Source organism: Salmo trutta, chromosome 30 (genome assembly GCF_901001165.1).
Source record: "Salmo trutta chromosome 30, fSalTru1.1, whole genome shotgun sequence".
Lineage (NCBI taxonomy): Eukaryota > Metazoa > Chordata > Actinopteri > Salmoniformes > Salmonidae > Salmo > Salmo trutta.
Window position 1 is genome coordinate 30,379,364 of NC_042986.1, and position 23,677 is coordinate 30,403,040.

At 46.9% G+C, this 23,677-nt stretch overlaps 1 protein-coding gene across 1 annotated transcript in view; it reads right to left on the reverse strand.

Moving 5' to 3' along the window:
- LOC115168490 (metabotropic glutamate receptor 7) overlaps positions 1–23,677 on the reverse strand; it is a 140,765-nt gene that overhangs the window by 73,250 nt on the left and 43,838 nt on the right. Inside the window, exons 2-4 of the mRNA XM_029723829.1 lie at positions 13,421–13,637; positions 2,060–2,195; positions 1,199–1,353 (exon numbers count right to left, since the gene is read on the reverse strand). Of these exons, the coding sequence (XP_029579689.1) occupies positions 1,199–1,353; positions 2,060–2,195; positions 13,421–13,637 (508 nt within the window). The remainder of the gene's footprint in view (positions 1–1,198; positions 1,354–2,059; positions 2,196–13,420; positions 13,638–23,677) is intronic.

Sequence of the window (23,677 nt, forward strand, 5' to 3'; positions counted from 1 at the left end):
GGTCCTACTTATCAGTACACTCGTAACAACCCACAGTAAGCGCTACGAAACATCTACTCAATCAAATAAGCCACACATAGCCACACATAGCCACACATAGCAAATAAGCCATTACATTTTTTGTTGACCAAATTCGACACTCTCCCATTGACTTCCATACAATAACTCCTCGCTTGGTGAGCGGAAAAAATAAAAAAGCACCATTTGCTGGAGAAGACAGATTTTGGGCCCAGTTATCCTTATCGCTTCGCCTCTTCCTCTCTGGTGAGACTCACAAATGTCACTTAATTGCTATAACTCCTTTCTTGGGCCAATCAGTGTAATTTTGTAAATGACCGATCTCTATGGCAAGACGCATCATTCACCCAAGTTTCATCAAAATTGGGCCAGTGCTGTCTGAGATATCGCATGTGACTAATGTAAGAATGGACGGACGAACGGATGGATGGAGACCGATCCACAGTCCCCTCCCCGATTTCATTCTATGGGACAATAATAATGGGTTTTGTATGTGAAGTCTATATGCTATAGTATTTCCTGGAAGGACAGTACCCTGTAATACGTTTTTTTCTTTGGGCATTGTAATTCATGAGAAAGCCTACTGTGAGGTTTCTATAAGTCCAATCAGTTCTCACCTCACCTACGGCCTATGTACTATATATTTTGATGAATTTTGATTGAACTCTTTTTTTTACTTATACTGTGTGAAAATGAATTAATAAACAATGAAGTCTATAGATAAGCAGTATTAATAATAATGGATAACAAGCACAAAGACAGAGTTTGGGTTGATGTATCATCTCCAGCAGTGACGTACTCAAGGTCCAAATCTCTCCACAGGTTTCTGCTCTCTCACACAGTCAGTTTTATCATCAGAAGCACTGTGACAAGAGATGATGACTAATCATGACTCAGCTGAATTTCTTCTGAAAGGGATGTCATGATGCATGCTGGTTTAATATACTCATCTTGCCAACTATTGTCCTGTCTAGATCACTCTAATTAAAAAAAGCTTTACAAAACTCCACACTTCACTTTCCACCTAGGCCCCAGATTGTAATGATGAGTGGCTATCATCACAGTGACACAGAGTGGAACTGCTAAATAAGTTACAGCTGACTGGTAAAACAGTGTGTGTGTGTGTGTGTGTGTGTGTGTGTGTGTGTGTGTGTGTGTGTGTGTGTGTGTGTACTATTACCTTTAATAGATGAGCGTTTGGGCAGTATAGTGACTGCTCCCACTGCCACGTCCTCCAACTGGTGTATTGGGCTGCTCTTCGCCCCCCAACTGTCCGACCCAATCCACAGGAAATGGCCCACCTGATTGGCTCTCTTGGTGGCATTGAGAAGTCCCCTGCAAGGGCAGCCATGTGGGAATTAGGAGAAAGCAGAAGGGATACATGCAATCCAAAATCATGGGGAACCTATCAAGCAACCTATCAAGATGCATATCAGTATATTGCAGAAGTTGTGTACTATTTATATCAATGTACATTTAAGTTACACCATGAACCTATTTATACTCACTGTGTTTTAAATCCATTGATGTCAGTGGAGGCTGCTGAGGGGAGGACAGCTCATAATAATGGCTGGAATGGAGTCAATAGAATGGTACCAAACACATCAAACATGTGGTTCTCATGTGGTTGATACAATTCCATTGACTCCATTCCGGGCATTACTATAGTTCGTTCTCCCCCTCAGCAGTCTCCATTGATTGATATATAGAAGATATGAAAGGACTTCAGGAGCCCTCTATCTCTCTCCCTTTTCCTCTCCCTCATATTTTCTCCATCTCTCCCTCTTTCTTTTTCTCTTACTATGGTCTGTCTATCCATCCTTCAGTTTATTTATTTTAAAAAAGCTCATGTTTCCTCTCAGAGACATATCCCTTGAGGCATTGTAAACTGAACAATATCTCTGCTGCTTTGTTGTGATATTCCACATTCTCGGTTCCCCTCCCAGGCACCTTTCTGTTTGTGTTATTGGAGGCATGTTTGTGTTTCAGACACCCAGTGCGTTCATAAATGCATTTGGATGCTGTGTACTGCTCTACGCACCGTACGTCTTCTTCACTGGCAAAGATGATGACTCCCCGGGAGTGGGGCGTTTCCAGCAGTTGTTGGATGGCTTCGTCATAATCCTCCAGCTTGGGGTTGTGGGTAATTTTCAAAGACTGAGCGATGCAGATCCCACCTTAAATTCAGAGAGAGATACACAGAAAGAAAGAGATAGATAGATATACAGAGAGATACACAAAAATAAAGAGAGAAGGAAAGAAAGAGAGAGAGAGAGAGAGAGAGAGAGAGAGAGAGAGAGAGAGAGAGAGAGAGAGAGAAAAAAAGACAATCACTGTATACATACTATACATCCCATGTACATTTGAGTCACACGCTGTGAGCAGAGTGGTTTACAGTAAGTGGTACATCACAGTATAACAATTAGCAATTGAAAGGAAAACCCTCACAAATCAATAGTGTGATACATTTCTTAATCGAGGGCTGTGGGTGAATCCTAAGTCCAACAGAAGACCAATAGGAAACTGCATCATTCTTGTAGAAGGAAGAAGGAAGACTTTTCACACTTTGTGAACACAGATGTTTTGAAGTCGTCCCCTCCCCATTGACTTTTCATTTAACATCATTATTAGACACAACACAATGGACAGTCAACCAAACAGATGTGGAGACAGGCCACACAAACAATGAGGATATTAATACTGACAATGAATCATGTTCAGACAGGTCAGTGCTAATGAGTTTGTGCAGGACGAAAGATACTGACTGATTGCTTCCCTGCGTCGCTAAATAGTTATTAGATATTTGGCGAGCCTCCCGTGACAGTCACCTCAGAGATATGGCCAAAACTTAGTTGGCAATTGTCCTTGGGGGAATATTGATTAAGGCAATCATTTAGCTTAATCCATGGTTGTCTGAATCTAAAATGAAGGGCCTGTAATAGGACCTAATTTGCTCCTATCAAGCATTTAAGGTCATCTTTAAATATCGTCCCATAGCTCGGTGTTGAGCTGATGAAAACACTGGTGCTGGAGAAGAGAATGCAGCCACCATTTTGTGAAGAGAGAAAAACAAACACTACGTTTGACAGAGTTTGATAGATTTGTCATCCTCGGGTCATATCGGAATATAAACATCAAATCGTATCTTTAACAAATAGCTTAACTGTATTCAAGCAGATGTGAGCGCACGGGACGACCTAACCATCTAGCGTAAACAGACATTACACCTGAAGACACATGATAACTGGAGCTACAGGACGAGCGGCAGGCAGGTTTTGTCCTGAGTCGACACTCAGGCTTCTCTATCAAAACTAATTAAAATATCTCCTGCTCAAGCACTCCTAATACCAGATAACCTTTGCAACATTGGGTTGGTTTCCCTGAGTAGACCAAGAAATTGGAGGAATCGACTAATTGGCTGTCTGCTCAGGCTCATTACTTTGATATAAACAACTTTTAGCTGGCAGAGTAGAAAACACAACTCCAGCCCCTGTTTACTGGGCTACAGCTAAAGACAGCTCCATCTAAATGACTCTTTCCGAGTTCTCCCCCTCTCCTCATCCTCCTTTCACCATCCCCAAAAGCAGCAGCCACATCTCTACAAAGACAGTGAGGATGGCTCCTGTAATCCTCCTTAAGTGGACAGAACACAAAAGCTGAGCTCCTTTCTCTGGTGGCTGGTCTGTTAAATGCTTGAGGATTGGGCTCTCCTGTTAAAATGAAAAGTGTAGCCTGGTATTGTGGTGTATCTGTGGAGCTGTAGCGGCAGAGGAAGGCAGCAGCAGCAACCGCCGGAGGGTCTCATAGGGACACCACTAAAGCTCCATTTCAGCACAGAGATTCCACATGATTCTTCAGGGCTCTGGGAGGGCTTATGACACTGCTACGAACAAGGTTTCCTTCTTGGGAAACTCTAATAATGTACTAGGGCTAATTCTTAGAGCGGTATTAGCCACACCTTTTAGCTCTGGGGGCTGTTTATGTGTCTGTCTGTCTGTCTGTCTGTCTGTCTGTCTGTCTGTCTGTCTGTCTGTCTGTCTGTCTGTCTGTCGGTCGGAGGGTATTATAGGTGATGAGGATTAATCCAACTAAAATGTATCTAGAATTTAGGGTCAAAGAGAAGTCTTATGAAAATATGCTTGTCACTGTCACAGTGTGTGTGGTGTATAGGGAAGCAAAGTCCATACCTTGTAGCAGGAAGCTGACAGAGACATGGGACCATGGCAGCCAGTCACTGATGAAGATAAGCAGCCATTTGAGTGGTTTTGCTTTCGGTTAGTGGAATCTGGAATCCTTGGGACGTCCCTACCTTAAACTCTAATCTTAACCACTACCCTAACCTTAACCGTTACCCGTCCCTAACCCTTTGCTTAACCATTTTAAATGTTTAACTTCAATGGGGTAACGTAACAAGGATTCCAGATAGCACTAACCTTTAAGGGTGTCAGGTAGCTTAGCGGTTAGAGCGTTGGGCCAGTAACAGAAATGGTTGCAGGTTCAAATATCCGAGCAGACAAGGTGAAAATCTGTTGATGTGCCCTTCAGCAAGGCCCTTAACCCTAACTTGATCCAGGGGCGCCGGACTACTATGGCTGACCCTGTACAACAACACCTTACCATGGCTGACCCTGCAAAACAACACCTATTGTACTACTATGGCAGACCCTGTAAAACAACACCTATTGTACTACTATGGCAGACCCTGTAAAACAACACCTATTGTACTACTATGGCTGACCCTGCAAAACAACACCTATCGTACTACTATGGCTGACCCTGTAAAACAACACCTATCGTACTACTATGGCTGACCCTGTAAAACAACACCTATTGTACTACTATGGCTGACCCTGTAAAACAACACCTATCGTACTACTATGGCTGACCCTGTAAAACAACACCTATCGTGTAACTTCCGGTCCGGAGCGAGCAGTCGCACTTCGCTTCGCTCCACAGGTAATATTACACTTCTTTACATTACAACAGTTTGGTTTGTTTGATCTGAGCAATTTTTTTCTTAGCTATCAAAGATAATTGTGTAGTTTAGAGTAATTATCGAGGCCAGCTATTTTTTCGTCCTCCTAACGTAGTCAACACTGCTAGCTGCTAGCTAGTCAACACCGCTAGCTAGCCAACCATTACCGACTAGCAGCGCTGTAGATACTAATACATTACAACCGAACGATTTGACTAGTGCAGTGTTAGCAAGCTAGCTACATAGCTGTCTTTGTCATAGCTTGATAATTGTGTAGATTAGTAATTATCGAGGTTAGCTAGGTTAGCTAGCCAGCTATTTCCGTCCCCCGCGACGCCATTGTTCCATACCTAGCCAACTATTACCGTCGAGCAGCATTGTAGAAACTAAATACATTACAAAGGAACGTCTTGATTAGTGTTATGTTATGTTAGCTAGCTACAAAGTTGCTTTGTATAATAGCCAACCTCTACCGACTAGCAGCACTGTAGAAACTATTACATTACAACGGAACGACTTGATTAGTGTAGTGTTGTGTTAGTTAGCTAGCATTTTCGTCATTTTAGTCAATAAGATTTTCGCAACGTATGCTTAACTTTCTGAACATTCGAGACGTGTAGTCCACTTGTCATTCCAATCTCCTTTGCATTAGCGTAGCCTCTTCTGTAGCTTGTCAACTATGTGTCTGTCTCTCCCTGTTCTCTCCCCTCTGCACAGGCCATACAAACGCTTCACACCGCGTGGCCGCTGCCACTCTAACCTGGTGGTCCCAGCACGCACGACCCACGTGGAGTCCCAGGTCCCCGGCAGCCTCTGGAACTGCCGGTCTGTGGCCAACAAGGCTGAGTTCATCTCAGCCAATGCTACCCTCCAGTCCCTAGACTTCCTGGCGCTGACGGAAACATGGATTACCACAGATAACACTGCTACTCCTACTGCTCTCTCCTCGTCTGCCTACTTGTTCTCGCATACCCCTAGAGCATCGAGCCAGCGGGGTGGTGGCACTGGAATCCACATCTCTCCCAAGTGGACATTCTCTCTTTCTCCCCTGACCCATCTGTCTATCGCCTCATTTGAATTCCATGCTGTCACAGTTACCAGCCCTTTCAAGCTTAACATCCTTATCATTTATCGCCCTCCAGGTTCCCTTGGAGAGTTCATCAATGAGCTTGATGCCTTGATAAGTTCCTTCCCTGAGGATGGCTCACCTCTCACAGTTCTGGGTGACTTTAACCTCCCCACGTCTACCTTTGACTCATTCCTCTCTGCCTCCTTCTTTCCACTCCTCTCCTCTTTTGACCTCACCCTCTCACCTTCCCCCCCTACTCACAAGGCAGGCAATACGCTTGACCTCATCTTTACTAGATGCTGTTCTTCCACTAATCTCATTGCAACTCCCCTCCAAGTCTCCGACCACTACCTTGTATCCTTTTCCCTCTCGCTCTCATCCAACACTTCTCACTCTGCCCCTACTCGGATGGTATTGCGCCGTCCCAACCTTCGCTCTCTCTCTCCCGCTACTCTCTCCTCTTCCATCCTATCATCTCTTCCCTCTGCTCAAACCTTCTCCAACCTATCTCCTGATTCTGCCTCCTCAACCCTCCTCTCCTCCCTTTCTGCATCCTTTGATTTTCTCTGTCCCCTATCCTCCAGGCCGGCTCGGTCCTCCACTCCTGCGCCATGGCTCGACGACTCACTGCGAGCTCACAGAACAGGGCTCCGGGCAGCCGAGCGGAAATGGAGGAAAACACGCCTCCCTGCGGACCTGGCATCCTTTCACGCCCTCCTCTCTACATTTTCCTCTTCTGTCTCTGCTGCTAAAGCCACTTTCTACCACTCTAAATTCCAAGCATCTGCCTCTAACCCTAGGAAGCTCTTTGCTACCTTCTCCTCCCTCCTGAATCCTCCTCCCCCCCCTCCTCTCTCTCTGCGGATGACTTCGTCAACCATTTTGAAAAGAAGGCTGATGACATCCGATCCTCGTTTGCTAAGCCAAACGACACCGCTGGTCCTGCTCACACTGCCCTACCCTGTGCTTTGACCTCTTTCTCCCCTCTCTCCAGATGAAATCTCGTGTCTCGTGACGGCCGGCCGCCCAACAACCTGCCCACTTGACCCTATCCCCTCCTCTCTTCTCCAGACCATTTCCGGAGACCTTCTCCCCTACCTCACCTCGCTCATCAACTCATCCTTGACCGCTGGCTACGTCCCTTCCGTCTTCAAGAGAGCGAGAGTTGCACCCCTTCTGAAAAAACCTACACTCGATCCCTCCGATATCAACAACTACAGACCAGTATCCCTTCTTTCTTTTCTCTCCAAAACTCTTGAACGTGCCGTCCTTGGCCAGCTCTCCTGCTATCGCTCTCAGAATGACCTTCTTGATCCTAATCAGTCAGGTTTCAAGACTGGGCATTCAACTGAGACTGCTCTTCTCTGTGTCACGGAGGCTCTCCGCACTGCTAAAGCTAACTCTCTCTCCTCTGCTCTCATCCTTCTAGACCTATCTGCTGCCTTTGATACTGTGAACCATCAGATCCTCCTCTCCACCCTCTCCGAGCTGGGCATCTCCGGCGCGGCCCACGCTTGGATTGCGTCCTACCTGACAGGTCGCTCCTACCAGGTGGCGTGGCGAGAATCTGTCTCCGCACCACGTGCTCTCACCACTGGTGTCCCCCAGGGCTCTGTTCTAGGCCCTCTCCTATTCTCACTATACACCAAGTCACTTGGCTCGGTCATATCCTCACATGGTCTCTCCTATCATTGCTACGCAGACGACACACAATTAATCTTCTCCTTTCCCCCTTCTGATAACCAGGTGGCGAATCGCATCTCTGCATGTCTGGCAGACATATCAGTGTGGATGACGGCTCACCACCTCAAGCTGAACCTCGGCAAGACGGAGCTGCTCTTCCTCCCGGGGAAGGACTGCCCGTTCCATGATCTCACCATCACGGTTGACAACTCCCTTTTGTCCTCCTCCCAGAGTGCTAGGAACCTTGGCGTGACCCTGGACAACACCCTGTCGTTCTCCACTAACATCAAGGCGGTGACCCGATCCTGTAGGTTCATGCTCTACAACATTCGCAGAAAACGACCCTGCCTCACACAGGAAGCGGCGCAGGTCCTAGTCCAGGCACTTGTCATCTCCCGTCTGGATTACTGCAACTCGCTGTTGGCTGGGCTCCCTGCCTGTGCCATTAAACCCCTACAACTCATCCAGAACGCCGCAGCCCGTCTGGTGTTCAACCTTCCCAAGTTCTCTCACGTCACCCCGCTCCTCCGCTCTCTCCACTGGCTTCCAGTTGAAGCTCGCATCCGCTACAAGTCCATGGTGCTTGCCTACGGAGCTGTGAGGGGAACGGCACCTCCATACCTTCAGGCTCTGATCAGGCCCTACACCCAAACAAGGGCACTGCGTTCATCCACCTCTGGCCTGCTCGCCTCCCTACCTCTGAGGAAGCACAGTTCCCGTTCAGCCCAGTCAAAACTGTTCGCTGCTCTGGCACCCCAATGGTGGAACAAGCTCCCTCACGACGCCAGGACAGCAGAGTCAATCACCACCTTCCGGAGACACCTGAAACCCCACCTCTTTAAGGAATACCTGGGATAGGATAAAGTAATCCTTCTAACCCCCCCCCCCCAAAAGATTTAGATGCACTATTGTAAAGTGGTTGTTCCACTGGATATCATAAGGTGAATGCACCAATTTGTAAGTCGCTCTGGATAAGAGCGTCTGCTAAATGACTTAAATGTAATGTAAATGTAATCGTACTACTATGGCAGACCCTGTAAAACAACACCTATCGTGCTACTATGGCTGACCCTGTAAAACAACACCTATCGTACTACTATGGCAGACCCTGTAAAACAACACCTATCATACTACCATGTCTGACCCTGTAAAACAACACCTATCGTACTACTATGGCTGACCCTGTAAAACAACACCTATCGTACTACTATGGCTGACCCTGTAAAACAACACATTTTACTGCACCTATCCGGTGTACTGTATGTGACAATAATTATTATTATTACATTTTCTTACCAGCCTGGAATATGTTGTGAGGACTAGCCTGCCTGAAGGCTGCAGACTGGCTGTGTGCTGTGAAACTGAGGCTAAATTATTGAATGACTGCAGAATTCCTCATCAGTCAGTCAAGATGAGAACACCAGGCAGGCAGAGCCATCAGAGCCTGGAGTCTAGTGCTGTGGGTTTGAGTGTCTTCACCTGCCGCTGGCAGAGTGTCTGTTCTCTGGGCATGAAAGAAAGAGCTCTCTATTTACACAGACAGCCAAAGAGCAGTCCACTGGCAGCCAAAGAGCAGTCCACTGTCTCCGTTAGAAAAAAAATGATAACTCTGAGAGATAAATGCAAGCGGCATCATAGAGGGGAGTGTTTTACTCCTCACACTGCTCTGTGTGGAGTATTCAAATCTTATACATAGCTGATTCTAACATAGAACCTCAAACATAGTTTTAATGCAACAGTCTAAAAGTAGTGGGTAAGAATGTGGTTTCGTGAAATTAACATCCTGGGACGTGCACAATATTTCATTTGTAGCTTCAGACCGACTGCTCGGTATCTACATTAAACATTCTCCCACCTCCAACTCAGTGCTCCACATGTCCCAGTTTGATTAATATATCACAGATAAAATAATGATGATTTAATTCATCAGGCTCCTGCTAGTCCTAGGCTGATGGTCCTAGGCTGATGGTCCTAGGCTGATGGTCCTAGGCTGATGAGTCTAAGTGCCACGGGTCGTGTGCTGCATTAACTGCTTCCATTATTCATCCCCATATCCCGGAGATTCCCAAAATGCACTCCAGGATGTGACGGTGGCGTTTCAGAAATCAGAGTGGTCCCTGATGGGTTCAACCCCTCTTACCCATTCCTCTGTCCCCCCACTACCCCGCAAAACCCCAATCGTACCATCACTCCACCCCCGAGGGGGATCCATAATGCTCCAATTATATTTATCACCTCTGGAGCAGAGGCAGAATGACGACAGGCTCCCTCCACTGACACTTTCCTCCCCATGCAGCTCAAGTGGGAGCCCACAGAAATATAATTCCATTGCTATTCTGTACACATGAACCCCTTCCTTCCTTATCCCACGTTCCATTCCACTGTCACGTTGACTCTAGAAGAGAGAGGGGACGGCTGCTGGAGCACTCTTTTCCACTTTAGAATGCTGATATTCTGAGAACACATCAAGCTATTGGTCAAATACTAGGGCAAACTAGGGCAGTCACTCCATATGTATAAAGTCAAAATAAATACAATTCTCTTACATTTTTCCGCTTCAGTCCCTCGGCTAAATATTTGGAGTGCCTTTGACAGGTTTTTCGTTGTTCAAACTAATGATATGAAAACACGGCTGTGGCAGCATACAGCAATTAATTTAAGAGTGATGTTTGTGGGAGTATCTAATCCTCAAACACGCTGCATGAGTTTGTTTATCAAAGAGATAAAACAAACTCCATTACACTGGACCCAATCCAGACATACACACCAAGAAAAATACAAACAAGATTCATCTTCCCATGCTACAATTCTAAAGCAAAGACAACTCATTCAAATGAAACTGCAAGGGTGGAACACTACCAAAACAAGGGAGAAAGAGGAGAGTGGAAAGCAGAGCAGATCGATATGAGCTGACCAACACTCTGCTCGAGGTAATGGGCAGCCATATTGCATTAGTCCGGTAGATGCTTCTCCTTGAAGTGGTGAAGCGAGAATGTTACTAATGCATCTGCCATGTCACTTCCAGAAACATCTGAAGGCCCTACAGATCAACTCAAACAACAAACTGTGGCTGTATGTGGGACTGCATGTTTCTATTTCAATGTTATTGGAGATATTTCTACTGCACCACTGCTTCAGTGCAAATACAGTATGATGCCTATTCATTTCAATCCAATGCAACATCTCGTACTGCAAATGACACATTCTCTAATGTTATGAATATTGAGAGTTATCATTCTGAAATCAAAGCTTTTATCAAAAACACAATGCCTAGGGTGTGCAAGGCTTTCATTGAGGGAAATGATTCCTATTTGATTTGTATGGGGATACAGAAGGGCATTCCCTGACTGCAGCTCTATTGTAATGGATGAGTCAACAAGAACAGCAAGATAAATTCCTAACTCCCTCATCTGTGATGTTTTTACAGTCACAACAATATTATCAATGCAGCGTTTTGCCGAGACAAAAACACCAGTGAAGGAAGTACAACAGACAGAAAACCATCTGGTTATTGCAGGCCCACCATGTGCAGACCCACCATGTGCAGACCCACCATGTGCAGACCCACCATGTGCAGGCCCACCATGTGCAGACCCACCATGTGCAGACCCACCATGTGCAGGCCCACCATGTGCAGACCCACCATGTGCAGACCCACCATGTGCAGGCCCACCATGTGCAGACCCACCATGTGCAGGCCCACCATGTGCAGACCCACCATGTGCAGACCCACCATGTGCAGACCCACCATGTGCAGGCCCACCATGTGCAGACCCACCATGTGCAGACCCACCATGTGCAGGCCCACCATGTGCAGACCCACCATGTGCAGACCCACCATGTGCAGGCCCACCATGTGCAGACCCACCATGTGCAGACCCACCATGTGCAGGCCCACCATGTGCAGGCCCACCATGTGCAGACCCACCATGTGCAGACCCACCATGTGCAGACCCACCATGTGCAGGCCCACCATGTGCAGGCCCACCATGTGCAGACCCACCAAGTGCAGACCCACCATGTGCAGACCCACCATGTGCAGACCCACCATGTGTGTTGGAGGATGTAACACACTCAAATAAAAACCCCTCCAAAGTAACCCACTAAATCATCAGGACTTGTCTTCCCAATTCCCTCTTAGTGTTCTGCTGAGGCTCATCCTGCAGCTGTTCTCTCCAGCGCCACAACAGCCTCTTAAAGTTTTAATGAGTGATCACACTGCACATGAACAAATTAAATTTTCATGTCCTCCAGACTTCTTATCGTCGCCCATGGGATATCAGAGACGGAAAAGGAAGTGAGACATCCCACCCCTCATTTTTCTGTTTCAGTGGAAGTCAATGAACTAAGTAGACCAGACCATGCTCTGTCTATGGGAGAGCCACTCCCTAAAGTAGACAGGAAGATGCCAATTTTTTTAAATGGTAAACGGCCTGAGTGAACTACTGTATCTTAATTTATCCACCATCTTTAATATCATTAGCTCTCGCCCTTTCCTCTACACTAGCATCACTCCTCAGTACCGATGCTCAGGATTGGTTGACAGGGGTCTAGCTAGTAGCTGCAGATTACAGGAAAATAGCTGGGATCTGTAAAGGTTAAAGCAGAGATGCTGGGCAAAAACTGGTTAAATAAACGTTGTTGCCATGTAATTTTAACCAAAAAATGTAATGTGATCACGTTGACAACTCAACCAAATGTAAATCAAAACTAGATGTTGAAACTACGTCTGTGCCCAGTGGCTCATGTTTCCTTCTTAACAATGGGAGTCGGTGTCCCAAAGCCAGAAAGGCAGGCCTGCATATTAAGCCCATAGAAATGCATTGGGATTATTTTTTACAGATTTTTGCGAAAGATAACCCTTCCTGTTTCGCCTCTTCCTCTCTTGTCAAGGTGAGAATCAGGAAGTAACCTTGGTTCCCTAAGTACAGTGGTATTGCCGGGGGAGGAGTTGTATGAATGCTGAAGCGTAGATCACGGAATGAAATTTCCTGGGCCAGATGAGGAAGTAGGTGATCCTTTCTTAAAGCAGCTCCTCTGTTGCTGGAATGGAAATGGAATTGAGAGTTCTCCCACACAACAGATATTGCCAGCCCCCACAGAACAAACTCTTATATTCTTAGATCATATTTTACTCAGGGTCACTCACAGAGCTGAAAGTCACTCACAGTACTAGAAGTCACTATGATAATTGTTGTCAATACATTAATACTTCTTAATTTATTACAAAATATAATTGTCTGTGTAGTCTCAGGATGGGATTTACAGCAATTTGTTGGTCCATAGTGAGCCCCAGATGGACAAAACAACCTTCCTTCCTTCCTTCCTTCCTTCCTTCCTTCCTTCCTTCCTTCCTTCCTTCCTTCCTTCCTTCCTTCCTTCCTTCCTTCCTTCCTTCCTTCCTTCCTTCCTTCCCTCCCTAGCCTGTCAGTGTGCTGCCTGTCTTAAATTGGCAGTGTAATTATAACGTGCTATAAGGTGGAGGAGGGCATTCTCACCTGTGATCATTCCCTGTCTGTATGGAACCATGGGTGAAAAAGGCTTCAAGAGGAATAACACTGCTCTACCTGTAACTGACGTCTACCGCGCTTTGAGAAATAACTCCAAAAAACGAAATCTAACCATAGTGTCTTATCATTTACAGCATCATATCCACTACTAATTCCATTACTTACCAGCCTCTTTGGAGATCTGTTGGAAGGCCTCCACGCCCTTCTCTCCATAGCTGCCCTCAGAGGCAACGGTGGAGACGTAGGTCCAGTCCAGGGCTCTGATGATGTCCACCATGGCCTGGGCCTGAAATGAGTCCGGGGGAACCACCCGAGAGAAGAAGTCATAGCGCCTGTCATCACTCAGCTCTGGGGCCGTGGAGGCATAGCTGATCTGAGGGATCTGGGTGGAGGAAAGAGTGAAGTGATGAGAAGAGAAGAGATTTTACTCCTCTTATGCTCAACAAGGTGCAACAACAGTATACAACTTTCAACCCTGTTCATTATATTTCTGTCTGCAACGTTCTGAGTGTTCTACCTAACTGAATGTGTTTTACCTAACTGAATACTCCTTGCTGAATATGCTTAATGTTGATGGTGGATGACATGAGTTTCAACCAGACAGAGAACGAAAAAATCTTTGAGACCTAGTGAGACCTAGTAAAAAGCACTGTATAAAAGTAATATCATCATTACTAGTATTATTAAGTAGTTTATCATCACTTGAGATGTTCCCGGTCCCCTATAATTATCACAGACAGCTTGGCTCTCAAATAAGTATCTCTGTTTACCCCATCAAATGCTATGGGTGACGTGTAAATGAAATAGGATGTTATAAGACACTGGTATCTCCTCACCTCTCCTCACCCCTCGAATCCCTCATCACCTCTCCTCTCTCCTCCTCACCTCTCCCCTCCTCACCCCTCACCTCCCTTCAAACCCGTCCTCACCTCTCGCATCCCTCCACACCCCTCCTCTCCCTTCTTCACCCCTCACCTCAGCTCCCCCCCCCTCTCCTCACCCCTCCTCTCCCTTCCTCACCCCTCCTCCCCCCTCCTCACCCCTCCTCAACTGTCCCCGGTGCAATCCCAGAGATGTTATGAGTGTTCAGGTACACACCAGCTACCTTGAATCACTCAGGTGGGCTGGGTGCATCACATTGATGTTGTTGGATATGGTTGAGATACCCCATCACACCATCTTATCTAAGCTGCTGTATGAATGCAATCCATTCCTATTAGGCTGATCAGAAGCAGCTGGACACTGGGGAAACAGGGGAATGAGGACACACTGATGGAATTCCACAACCCTGGCTAACAGTACTGAGTATGAGTTATGGCTTTGACCCACTACTGCACAAAGCAGACAAATAGAGGAGGGGGACAGGAGGTCATGTTCAAAGCAACTTAGTACGTGTTGAACGGCCAAACGTATATGCAAGTACAACATCAGTTCTGGTTGTAATACAATTACACAAATTCAGGGGAGGGAATACTGTCAGATGCTAGCAGCTAAACCCCTTCAGTGAGTAAGAATTTAGTGTTCTGGTTCAAAAGTGGGCAGCAGCCAGGTAATCTAGCATTTAACAGCATTGGGCCAGTAACCGAAAGGTCACTGGTTTGAATCCACGAGCCTACTAGGTAAAAAATATATTGAATGTGCCCTTGAGCAAGACACTTAACTCTAATTGCTCCTGTAAGTCGCTCTGGATAAGAGCATCTGCTAAATTACTTTTTAAAAAACTATGATACAATGTTATAAAAGGATGAGAAAGAGAATGCCAGTGATTTGTATTTTAACACACTGTCTCTATCTCTTCCACTCTCTTTATCTCTGTCTCTCTTTATTTCTGTCTCTATCTCTGTCTCTATCGCTGTCTCTATCGCTGTCTCTCTATCGCTGTCTCTCTATCGCTGTCTCTCTATCGCTATCTCCGTCTCTCCGTCTCTCCGTCTCTCTGTCTCCGTCTCTCTCTGTCTCTCTGTCTCTCCGTCTCTCCGTCTCTCCGTCTCTCCGTCTCTCCGTCTCTCCGTCTCCGTCTCTCCGTCTCCGTCTCTCTGTCTCTCTGTCTCTCTGTCTCTCTGTCTCCATCTCTCTGAAAGTATCTATTTGCAGTGTTTGGTAGGAGCTGTATCTCATCAATGTTGTTGTTCTTATAATGTGATGCACTCTGGCGCCCCAGAGGTCTTATATAGGTCTGATAGATTGTTGAGTCACATCTTTTCAGAAACAGGGCTGGAAACAAACTGTCCTCTCCTGAGCTTCTTGCTGCAGGAAATGCTTTAAGAAGCAGAAAGTGGGCTGTGTGTTATTTTGGGAGCACAACCAAGATTTGCTCCATGTCTCATGGCCTGTTGATAGAATTCTTACACACTACTTACTCTGGGCCTTTTTTTTAATTACCCCTTTGACCTCCCGCTGAATAAAAAAGTAAACCTTCAATCAGTAAATGCATGGGAGTGAGACTAAGAGCTTCCCACATGACTACAATACTACGAGATGCTGTGGGTATAAACAGTCTGTGTTAAGGATTTCACACCTGTGCACCTCTCTCTCCGCTAGCTAATGGACTACAAATTAAGCAAGACTCCAGTTTGTAATTTATCTAGACTACTGTGTAAAATAGAAGGATTAAATTACAATATTTTGGAGCTTGATTACGTCCTCCTCTATTTATCATAGGTACAAAAGGTGAACTGTTCTGTGTTTTTGTCACTATCCTGCTTCATCAAGCAAAATCCAATCTGCTTCAGCGATATGTTTTGTAAAATTCCCATTGATCAGACTGTTCTAAGCACTCTTTTCATTAGATGTGTCTTAAATGGACTTTGCATTCTAAATATTGAATCCTTCTGTAATGCACCATTAATTACCAGCTCAGCCAATAGACAGCCTACGTTAAAATAGTCAACCCTGCACTTGCTGACGTCTGACTGTGATAAGATGACTCATAGGGTCTCTACAGTGAAGTGGAGCCTGTTGTACATAACAATACATAATCACATTTCTTCATTCTCTCAGTCCCACCATAGGTAAGGTAGTGTAGTGATTGCAGCCCATCCAGGCAGTCTAGACCATAATAACTCAAGCACAATTAAAATCAGAATGAATTGAACATGAGCAATTGAACTCAGGCCCAGGAACGAGGGGGAAAAAAGGTAGATTAACAATGCCCCCTTTTCAGCATCATAATTACCCAGAGCTGATGTCTGGCGCCTGGCATTTGTGGTATGGATCAGAGTTAGGATTGCTAAGGGTAATCGCTCAGCTTGCTCTTAAATGTATCTGGGCTGACTGGATCAATGGGAGGAAAACACAGCGGTCTCTTATAGGGGACACTCTTTTATAGATCTACCACCGTAAAGTGCTGCCTAACTCTCTGAATAACAATCCAGAGCTGCAGTCTAAAAAGAGGAAGGAAGGGACAGTTAGCTTTTATTGTCATGAATCTTGCCCTGGAGGCAGAACTGAGCGATTTCCGCTAGATGGACCAGCTGCAAAGTCAAATTTGGCTTTATCGTAAGAATTCACAACAACAAAAGTTAGCTTTTTGGTCTTCATTTAATGTTAGGGTTAGGTGTGTTAGGGTTATCAGAGTGGTTAAGGTTAGGTTTAAAATCATATTTCATGACTTTGTGGCTAACTAGTGACCACACTGCAGAGCTGCCTCTAGGACAAGATTAAATGCAAAGCTGTGAAGGAAGGGAGAGAGGGAGCTGAGAGGAGAGGTGGGGAGAGAGAAAGGAAGAGAGCTGAGAGAGAAAGTGAGGGAAAGAGAGAAAAAGAGAGAGGGAGAGCTGAGAGAGGTAGAGAAGAGAGAGGTAGAGAAAGCTGTGACAGGTACAGAGAGGAAGAGAGAGGGAGAGGAGAGAGAGAAAGAGCAGTCCAATATGCTAACTCAGATTAAATAAGACTTTTCAACAGGCGTGTTTATGAGGAAAAGTGACTAAACGGGGTTACTGTGTAAAGGTTAGAGACGTTACTGTGTGTGGGGGGGGTTACTGCGGGGTTACTGTGTTAAGGTTAGAGACGTTACTGTGTGTGGGGGGGGGGGGTTACTGCGGGGTTACTGTGTAAATGTTAGAGATGTTAGTGTGTGTGTGGAGGGGTTACTGTGTAAAGGTTAGAGACGTTACTGTGTGTGTGGGGGGGTTACTGTGTAAAGGTTAGAGACGTTACTGTGTGTGTGGGGGGGTTACTGTGTAAAGGTTAGAGACATTAATGTGTGTGTGGGGGGTTACTGTGTAAAGGTTAGAGACGTTACTGTGTGTGTGTGGGGGGGGCGTTACTGTGTAAAGGTTAGAGACGTTACGGTGTGTGGGGGGGGGTTACTGTGTAAAGGTTAGAGACGTTACTGTGTGTGTGGGGGGGTTACTGTGTAAAGGTTAGAGAGGTTACTGTGTGTGGGGGGGGGGTTACTGCGTAAAGGTTAGAGACGTTACTGTGTGGGGGGGTTACTGTGTAAAGGTTAGAGACGTTACTGTGTGTGGGGGGGTTACTGTGTAAAGGTTAGAGCCGTTACTGTGTGTGTGGGGGGTTACTGTGTAAAGGTTAGAGACATTACTGTGTGTGTGGGGGGGGTTACTGTGTAAAGGGTAGAGATGTTACTGTGTGTGGGGGGGGGGGGTTACTGTGCAAAGGTTAGAGACATTACTGTGTGTGTGGGGGGTTACTGTGTAAAGGTTAGAGACGTTACTGTGTGTGGGGGGGTTACTGTGTAAAGGTTAGAGACGTTACTGTGTGTGGGGGGGGGTTACTGCGGGGTTACTGTGTAAAGGTTAGAGCCGTTACAGTGTGTGGGGGGGGTTACTGCGGGGTTACTGTGTAAAGGATAGAGACGTTACTGTGTGTGGGGGGTTACTGTGTAAAGCTTAGAGACGATACTGTGTGTGTGAGGGGGTTACTGTGGGGTTACTGTGTAAAGGTTAGAGACGTTACTGTGTGGGGGGGTTACTGTGTAAAGGTTAGAGACGTTACTGTGTGTGTGGGGGGGTTACTGTGTAAAGGTTAGAGACGTTACTGTGTGTGGGGGGGTTACTGTGGGGTTACTGTGTAAAGGTTAGAGACGTTACTGTGTGTGGGGGGGGTCACTGTGTAAAGGTTTGAGACATTACTGTGTGTGGGGGGGGTTACTGTGTAAAGGTTAGAGAGGTTACTGTGTGGGGGGGGTTACTGTGGGGTCACTGTGTAAAGGTTAGAGACGTTACTGTTTGTGGGGGGGGGTTACTGTGGGGTTACCGTGTAAAGGTTAGATACGTTACTGTGTGTGGGGGGGTTACTGCGGGGTTACTGTGTAAAGGTTAGAGACGTTACTGTGTGTGGGGGAGGGTTACTGTGGGGTACTGTGTAAAGGTTAGAGACGTTACTGTGTGTGGGGGGGGGGGGTTACTGTGGGGTTCCTGTGTAAAGGTTAGAGACGTTACTGTGTGTGTGAGGGGGGGTTACTGTGTAAAGGTTAGAGATGTTACTGTGTGTGTGGGGGGGTTACTACGGGGTTATTGTTTAAAGGTTAGAGACGTTACTGTGTGTGTGAGGGGGGGGGTTACTGTGTAAAGGTTAGAGACGTTACTGTGTGTGGGGGGTGGGTTACTGTGTAAAGGTTAGAGACGTTACAGTGCGTGTGTGTGGGGGGGTTACCGTGTAAAGGTTAGAGACATTACTGTGTGTGAGGGGGTTACTGTGGGGTTACAGTGTAAAGGTTAGAGACGTTACTGTGTGTGGGGGGGTTACTGTGGGGTTACAGTGTAAAGGTTAGAGACGTTACTGTGTGTGTGTGGGGGTTTACTGCTTAAAGGTTAGAGTCGTTACTGTGTGTGTGGGGGGGTTACTGTGTAAAGGTTAGAGACGTTACTGTGAGTGGGGGGGTTACTGTGTAAAGGTTAGAGACGTTACTGTGAGTGGGAGGGGTTACTGTGTAAAGGTTAGAGACGTTACTGTGTGTGGGGGGGTTACTGTGTAAAGGTTAGAGACTGTTACTGTCTGTGGTGGTGGGGTTACTGCGGGGTTACTGTGTAAACGTTAGAGACGTTACTGTGTGTGTGGGGGAGGGTTACTGTGTAAAGGTTAGAGACGTTACTGTGTGTGGGGGGGTTACTGCGGGGTAACAGTGTTAAGGTTAGAGACGTTACTGTGTGTGTGGGGGGGGTTACTATGTTAAGGTTAGAGACGTTACTGTGTGTGGGGGGGTTCCTGTGTAAAGGTTAGAGACGTTACTGTGTGTGTGTGGGGGGGGTTACTATGTTAAGGTTAGAGACGTTACTGTGTGTGGGGGGGGGTTACTGTGGGGTTACTGTGTAAAGGTTAGAGACATTACTGTGTGTGTGGGGGAGGGTTACTGTGTAAAGGTTAGAGACGTTACTGTGTGTGGGGGGGTTCCAGTGTAAAGGTTAGAGACATTACTGTGTGTGGGGGGGGGTTACTGTGGGGTTACAGTGTAAAGGTTAGAGACATTACTGTGTGTGTGGGGGGGTTACTGTGGAAAGGTTAGAGACGTTACTGTGTGTGTGTGGGGGGGTTACTATGTTAAGGTTAGAGACGTTACTGTGTGGGGGGGGGGGGGGGTACTGTGGGGTTACTGTGTAAAGGTTAGAGACATTACTGTGTGTGTGGGGGAGGGTTACTGTGTAAAGGTTAGAGACGTTACTGTGTGTGGGGGGGGTTCCTGTGTAAAGGTTAGAGACATTACTGTGTGTGGGGGGGGTTACTGTGGGGTTACAGTGTAAAGGTTAGAGACGTTACTGTGTGTGGGGAGGGTTACTGTGGGGTTACAGTGTAAAGGTTAGAGACGTTACTGTGTGTGTGGGGGGGTTACTGTGTAAAGGTTAGAGACATTACTGTGTGTGGGGTGGTTACTGTGTAAAGGTTAGAGACGTTACTGTGTGTGGGGGGTTACTGTGTAAAGGTTAGAAACATTACTGTGTGTGGGGGGGGGTACTGTGTAAAGGTTAGAGACGTTACTGTGTGTGGGGGGGTTACTGTGTAAAGGTTAGAGACATTACTGTGTGTGGGAGGGGGGTTACTGTGTAAAGGTTAGAGACGTTACTGTGTGGGGGGGGGTTACTACGGGGTTACTGTGTAAAGGTTAGAGACGTTACTGTGTGTGTGGGGGGGGGTTACTGCGGTGTAACTGTGTAAAGGTTAGAGACGTTACTGTTTGTGGGGGGGTTACTGTGGGGTTACTGTGTAAAGGTTAGAGACGTTACTGTGTGTGTGGGGGGTTACTGTGTAAAGGTTAGAGACGTTACTGTGTGTGTGGGGGGTTACTGTGTAAAGGTTAGAGATGTTACTGTGTGTGGGGGGGGTTACTGTGCAAAGGTTAGAGACATTACTGTGTGTGTGGGGGGTTACTGTGTAAAGGTTAGAGACGTTACTGTGTGTGGGGGGGGGGGTTACTGCGGGGTTACTGTGTAAAGGTTAGAGACTTTACTGTGTGGGGGGGTTACTGTGTAAAGGATAGAGACGTTACTGTGTGTGGGGGGTTACTGTGTAAAGCTTAGAGACGTTACTGTGTGTGTGAGGGGGTTACTGTGGGGTTACTGTGTAAAGGTTAGAGACGTTACTGTGTGGGGGGGTTACTGTGTAAAGGTTAGAGACGTTACTGTGTGTGTGGGGGGGGGGGGTTACTGTGTAAAGGTTAGAGACGTTACTGTGTGTGGGGGGGTTACTGTGGGGTTACTGTGTAAAGGTTAGAGACGTTACTGTGTGTGGGGGGGTCACTGTGTAAAGGTTAGAGACGTTACTGTGTGTGGGGGGGTTACTGTGTAAAGGTTAGAGACGTTACTGTGTGTGGGGGGGTTACTGTGTAAAGGTTAGAGACGTTACTGTGTGTGGGGGGGGTTACTGTGTAAAGGTTAGAGAGGTTACTGTGTGGGGGGGGTTACTGCGGGGTCACTGTGTAAAGGTTAGAGACGTTACTGTTTGTGGGGGGGGGTTACTGTGGGGTTACCGTGTAAAGGTTAGATACGTTACTGTGTGTGGGGGGGTTACTGCGGGGTTACTGTGTAAAGGTTAGAGACGTTACTGTGTGTGGGGGAGGGTTACTGTGGGGTTACTGTGTAAAGGTTAGAGACGTTACTGTGTGTGTGGGGGGGGGGGGGGTTACTGTGGGGTTCCTGTGTAAAGGTTAGAGACGTTACTGTGTGTGTGAGGGGGGGTTACTGTGTAAAGGTTAGAGATGTTACTGTGTGTGTGGGGGGGTTACTACGGGGTTATTGTTTAAAGGTTAGAGACGTTACTGTGTGTGTGAGGGGGGGGTTACTGTGTAAAGGTTAGAGACGTTACTGTGTGTGGGGGGGGGTTACTGTGTAAAGGTTAGAGACGTTACAGTGCGTGTGTGTGGGGGGGGTTACCGTGTAAAGGTTAGAGACATTACTGTGTGTGGGGGGGTTACTGTGGGGTTACAGTGTAAAGGTTAGAGACGTTACTGTGTGTGTGGGGGGGTTTACTGCTTAAAGGTTAGAGTCGTTACTGTGTGTGTGGGGGGGTTACTGTGTAAAGGTTAGAGACGTTACTGTGAGAGGGGGGGGGTTACTGTGTAAAGGTTAGAGACGTTACTGTGAGTGGGAGGGGTTACTGTGTAAAGGTTAGAGACGTTACTGTGTGTGGGGGGGTTACTGTGTAAAGGTTAGAGACTGTTACTGTCTGTGGTGGTGGGGTTACTGCGGGGTTACTGTGTAAACGTTAGAGACGTTACTGTGTGTGTGGGGGAGGGTTACTGTGTAAAGGTTAGAGACGTTACTGTGTGTGTGGGGGGGGTAACTGTGTAAAGGTTAGAGACATTACTGTGTGTGTGGGGGGGGTTACTGTGGAAAGGTTAGAGACGTTACTGTGTGTGTGTGGGGGGGTTACTATGTTAAGGTTACAGACGTTACTGTGTGTGGGGGGGTTACTGTGTAAAGGTTAGAGACATTACTGTGTGTGGGAGGGGGGTTACTGTGTAAAGGTTAGAGACGTTACTGTGTGGGGGGGGTTACTGTGGGGTTACTGTGTAAAGGTTAGAGACGTTACTGTGTGTGTGGGGGGGTGTTACTGCGGTGTAACTGTGTAAAGGTTAGAGACGTTACTGTGTGTGGGGGGTTACTGTGTAAAGGTTAGAGACGTTACTGTTTGTGGGGGGGATTACTGTGTAAAGGTTAGAGACGTTACTGTGTGTGGGGGGGGTTACTGTGGGGTTACTGTGGGGTTACTGTGTAAAGCTTAGAGATGTTACTGTGTCTAGGGGGGGGTTACTGTGTAAAGGTTAGAGACGTTACTGTGTCTGTGGGGGGGGGGGTTACTGTGTAAAGGTTAGAGTCGTTACTGTGTGTGGGGGGGTTACTGTGTAAAGGTTAGAGACATTACTGTGTGTGAGAGGGGGGTTACCGTGTAAAGGTTAGAGACGTTACTGTGTGTGGGGGGGGTTACTGCGGTGTAACTGTGTAAAGGTTAGAGACGTTACTGTGTATGTGGGGGGGGGTTGCTGTGTAAAGGTTAGAGACGTTACTGTGTGTGTGGGGGGGGGTTACTGTGTAAGGTTAGAGACGTTACTGTGTGTGGGGGGGTTACTGTGGGGTTACTGTGTAAAGGTTAGAGACGTTACTGTGTGTGGGGGGGTTACTGTGTAAAGGTTAGAGACGTTACTGTGTGTGGGGGGGTTACTGTGTAAAGGTTAGAGACGTTACTGTGTGTGGGGGGGGTTACTGTGTAAAGGTTAGAGACGTTACTGTGTGTGGGGGGGTTACTGTGGGGTTACTGTGTAAAGGTTAGAGACGTTACTGTGTGTGGGGGGGTTACTGTGTAAAGGTTAGAGACGTTACTGTGTGTGGGGGGGTTACTGTGTAAAGGTTAGAGACGTTACTGTGTGTGGGGGGGGTTACTGTGTAAAGGTTAGAGACGTTACTGTGTGTGGGGGGGTTACTGTGTAAAGGTTTGAGACATTACTGTGTGTGGGGGGGGTTACTGTGTAAAGGTTAGAGAGGTTACTGTGTGGGGGGGGTTACTGCGGGGTCACTGTGTAAAGGTTAGAGACGTTACTGTTTGTGGGGGGGGGTTACTGTGGGGTTACCGTGTAAAGGTTAGCTTACGTTTACTGTGTGTGGGGGGGGTACTGCGGGGTTACTGTGTAAAGGTTAGAGACGTTACTGTGTGTGGGGGAGGGTTACTGTGGGGTTACTGTGTAAGGTTAGAGACGTTACTGTGTGTGTGGGGGGGGGGTTTACTGTGGGGTTCCTGTGTAAAGGTTAGAGACGTTACTGTGTGTGTGAGGGGGGGTTACTGTGTAACGGTTAGAGATGTTACTGTGTGTGTGGGGGGGTTACTACGGGGTTATTGTTTAAAGGTTAGAGACGTTACTGTGTGTGTGAGGGGGGGTGTGTTACTGTGTAAAGGTAGAGACGTTACTGTGGTGTGGGGGGTGGGGGGTTAATGGTAAAGGTTAGAGACGTTACACGTGTGTGTGGGGGGGTT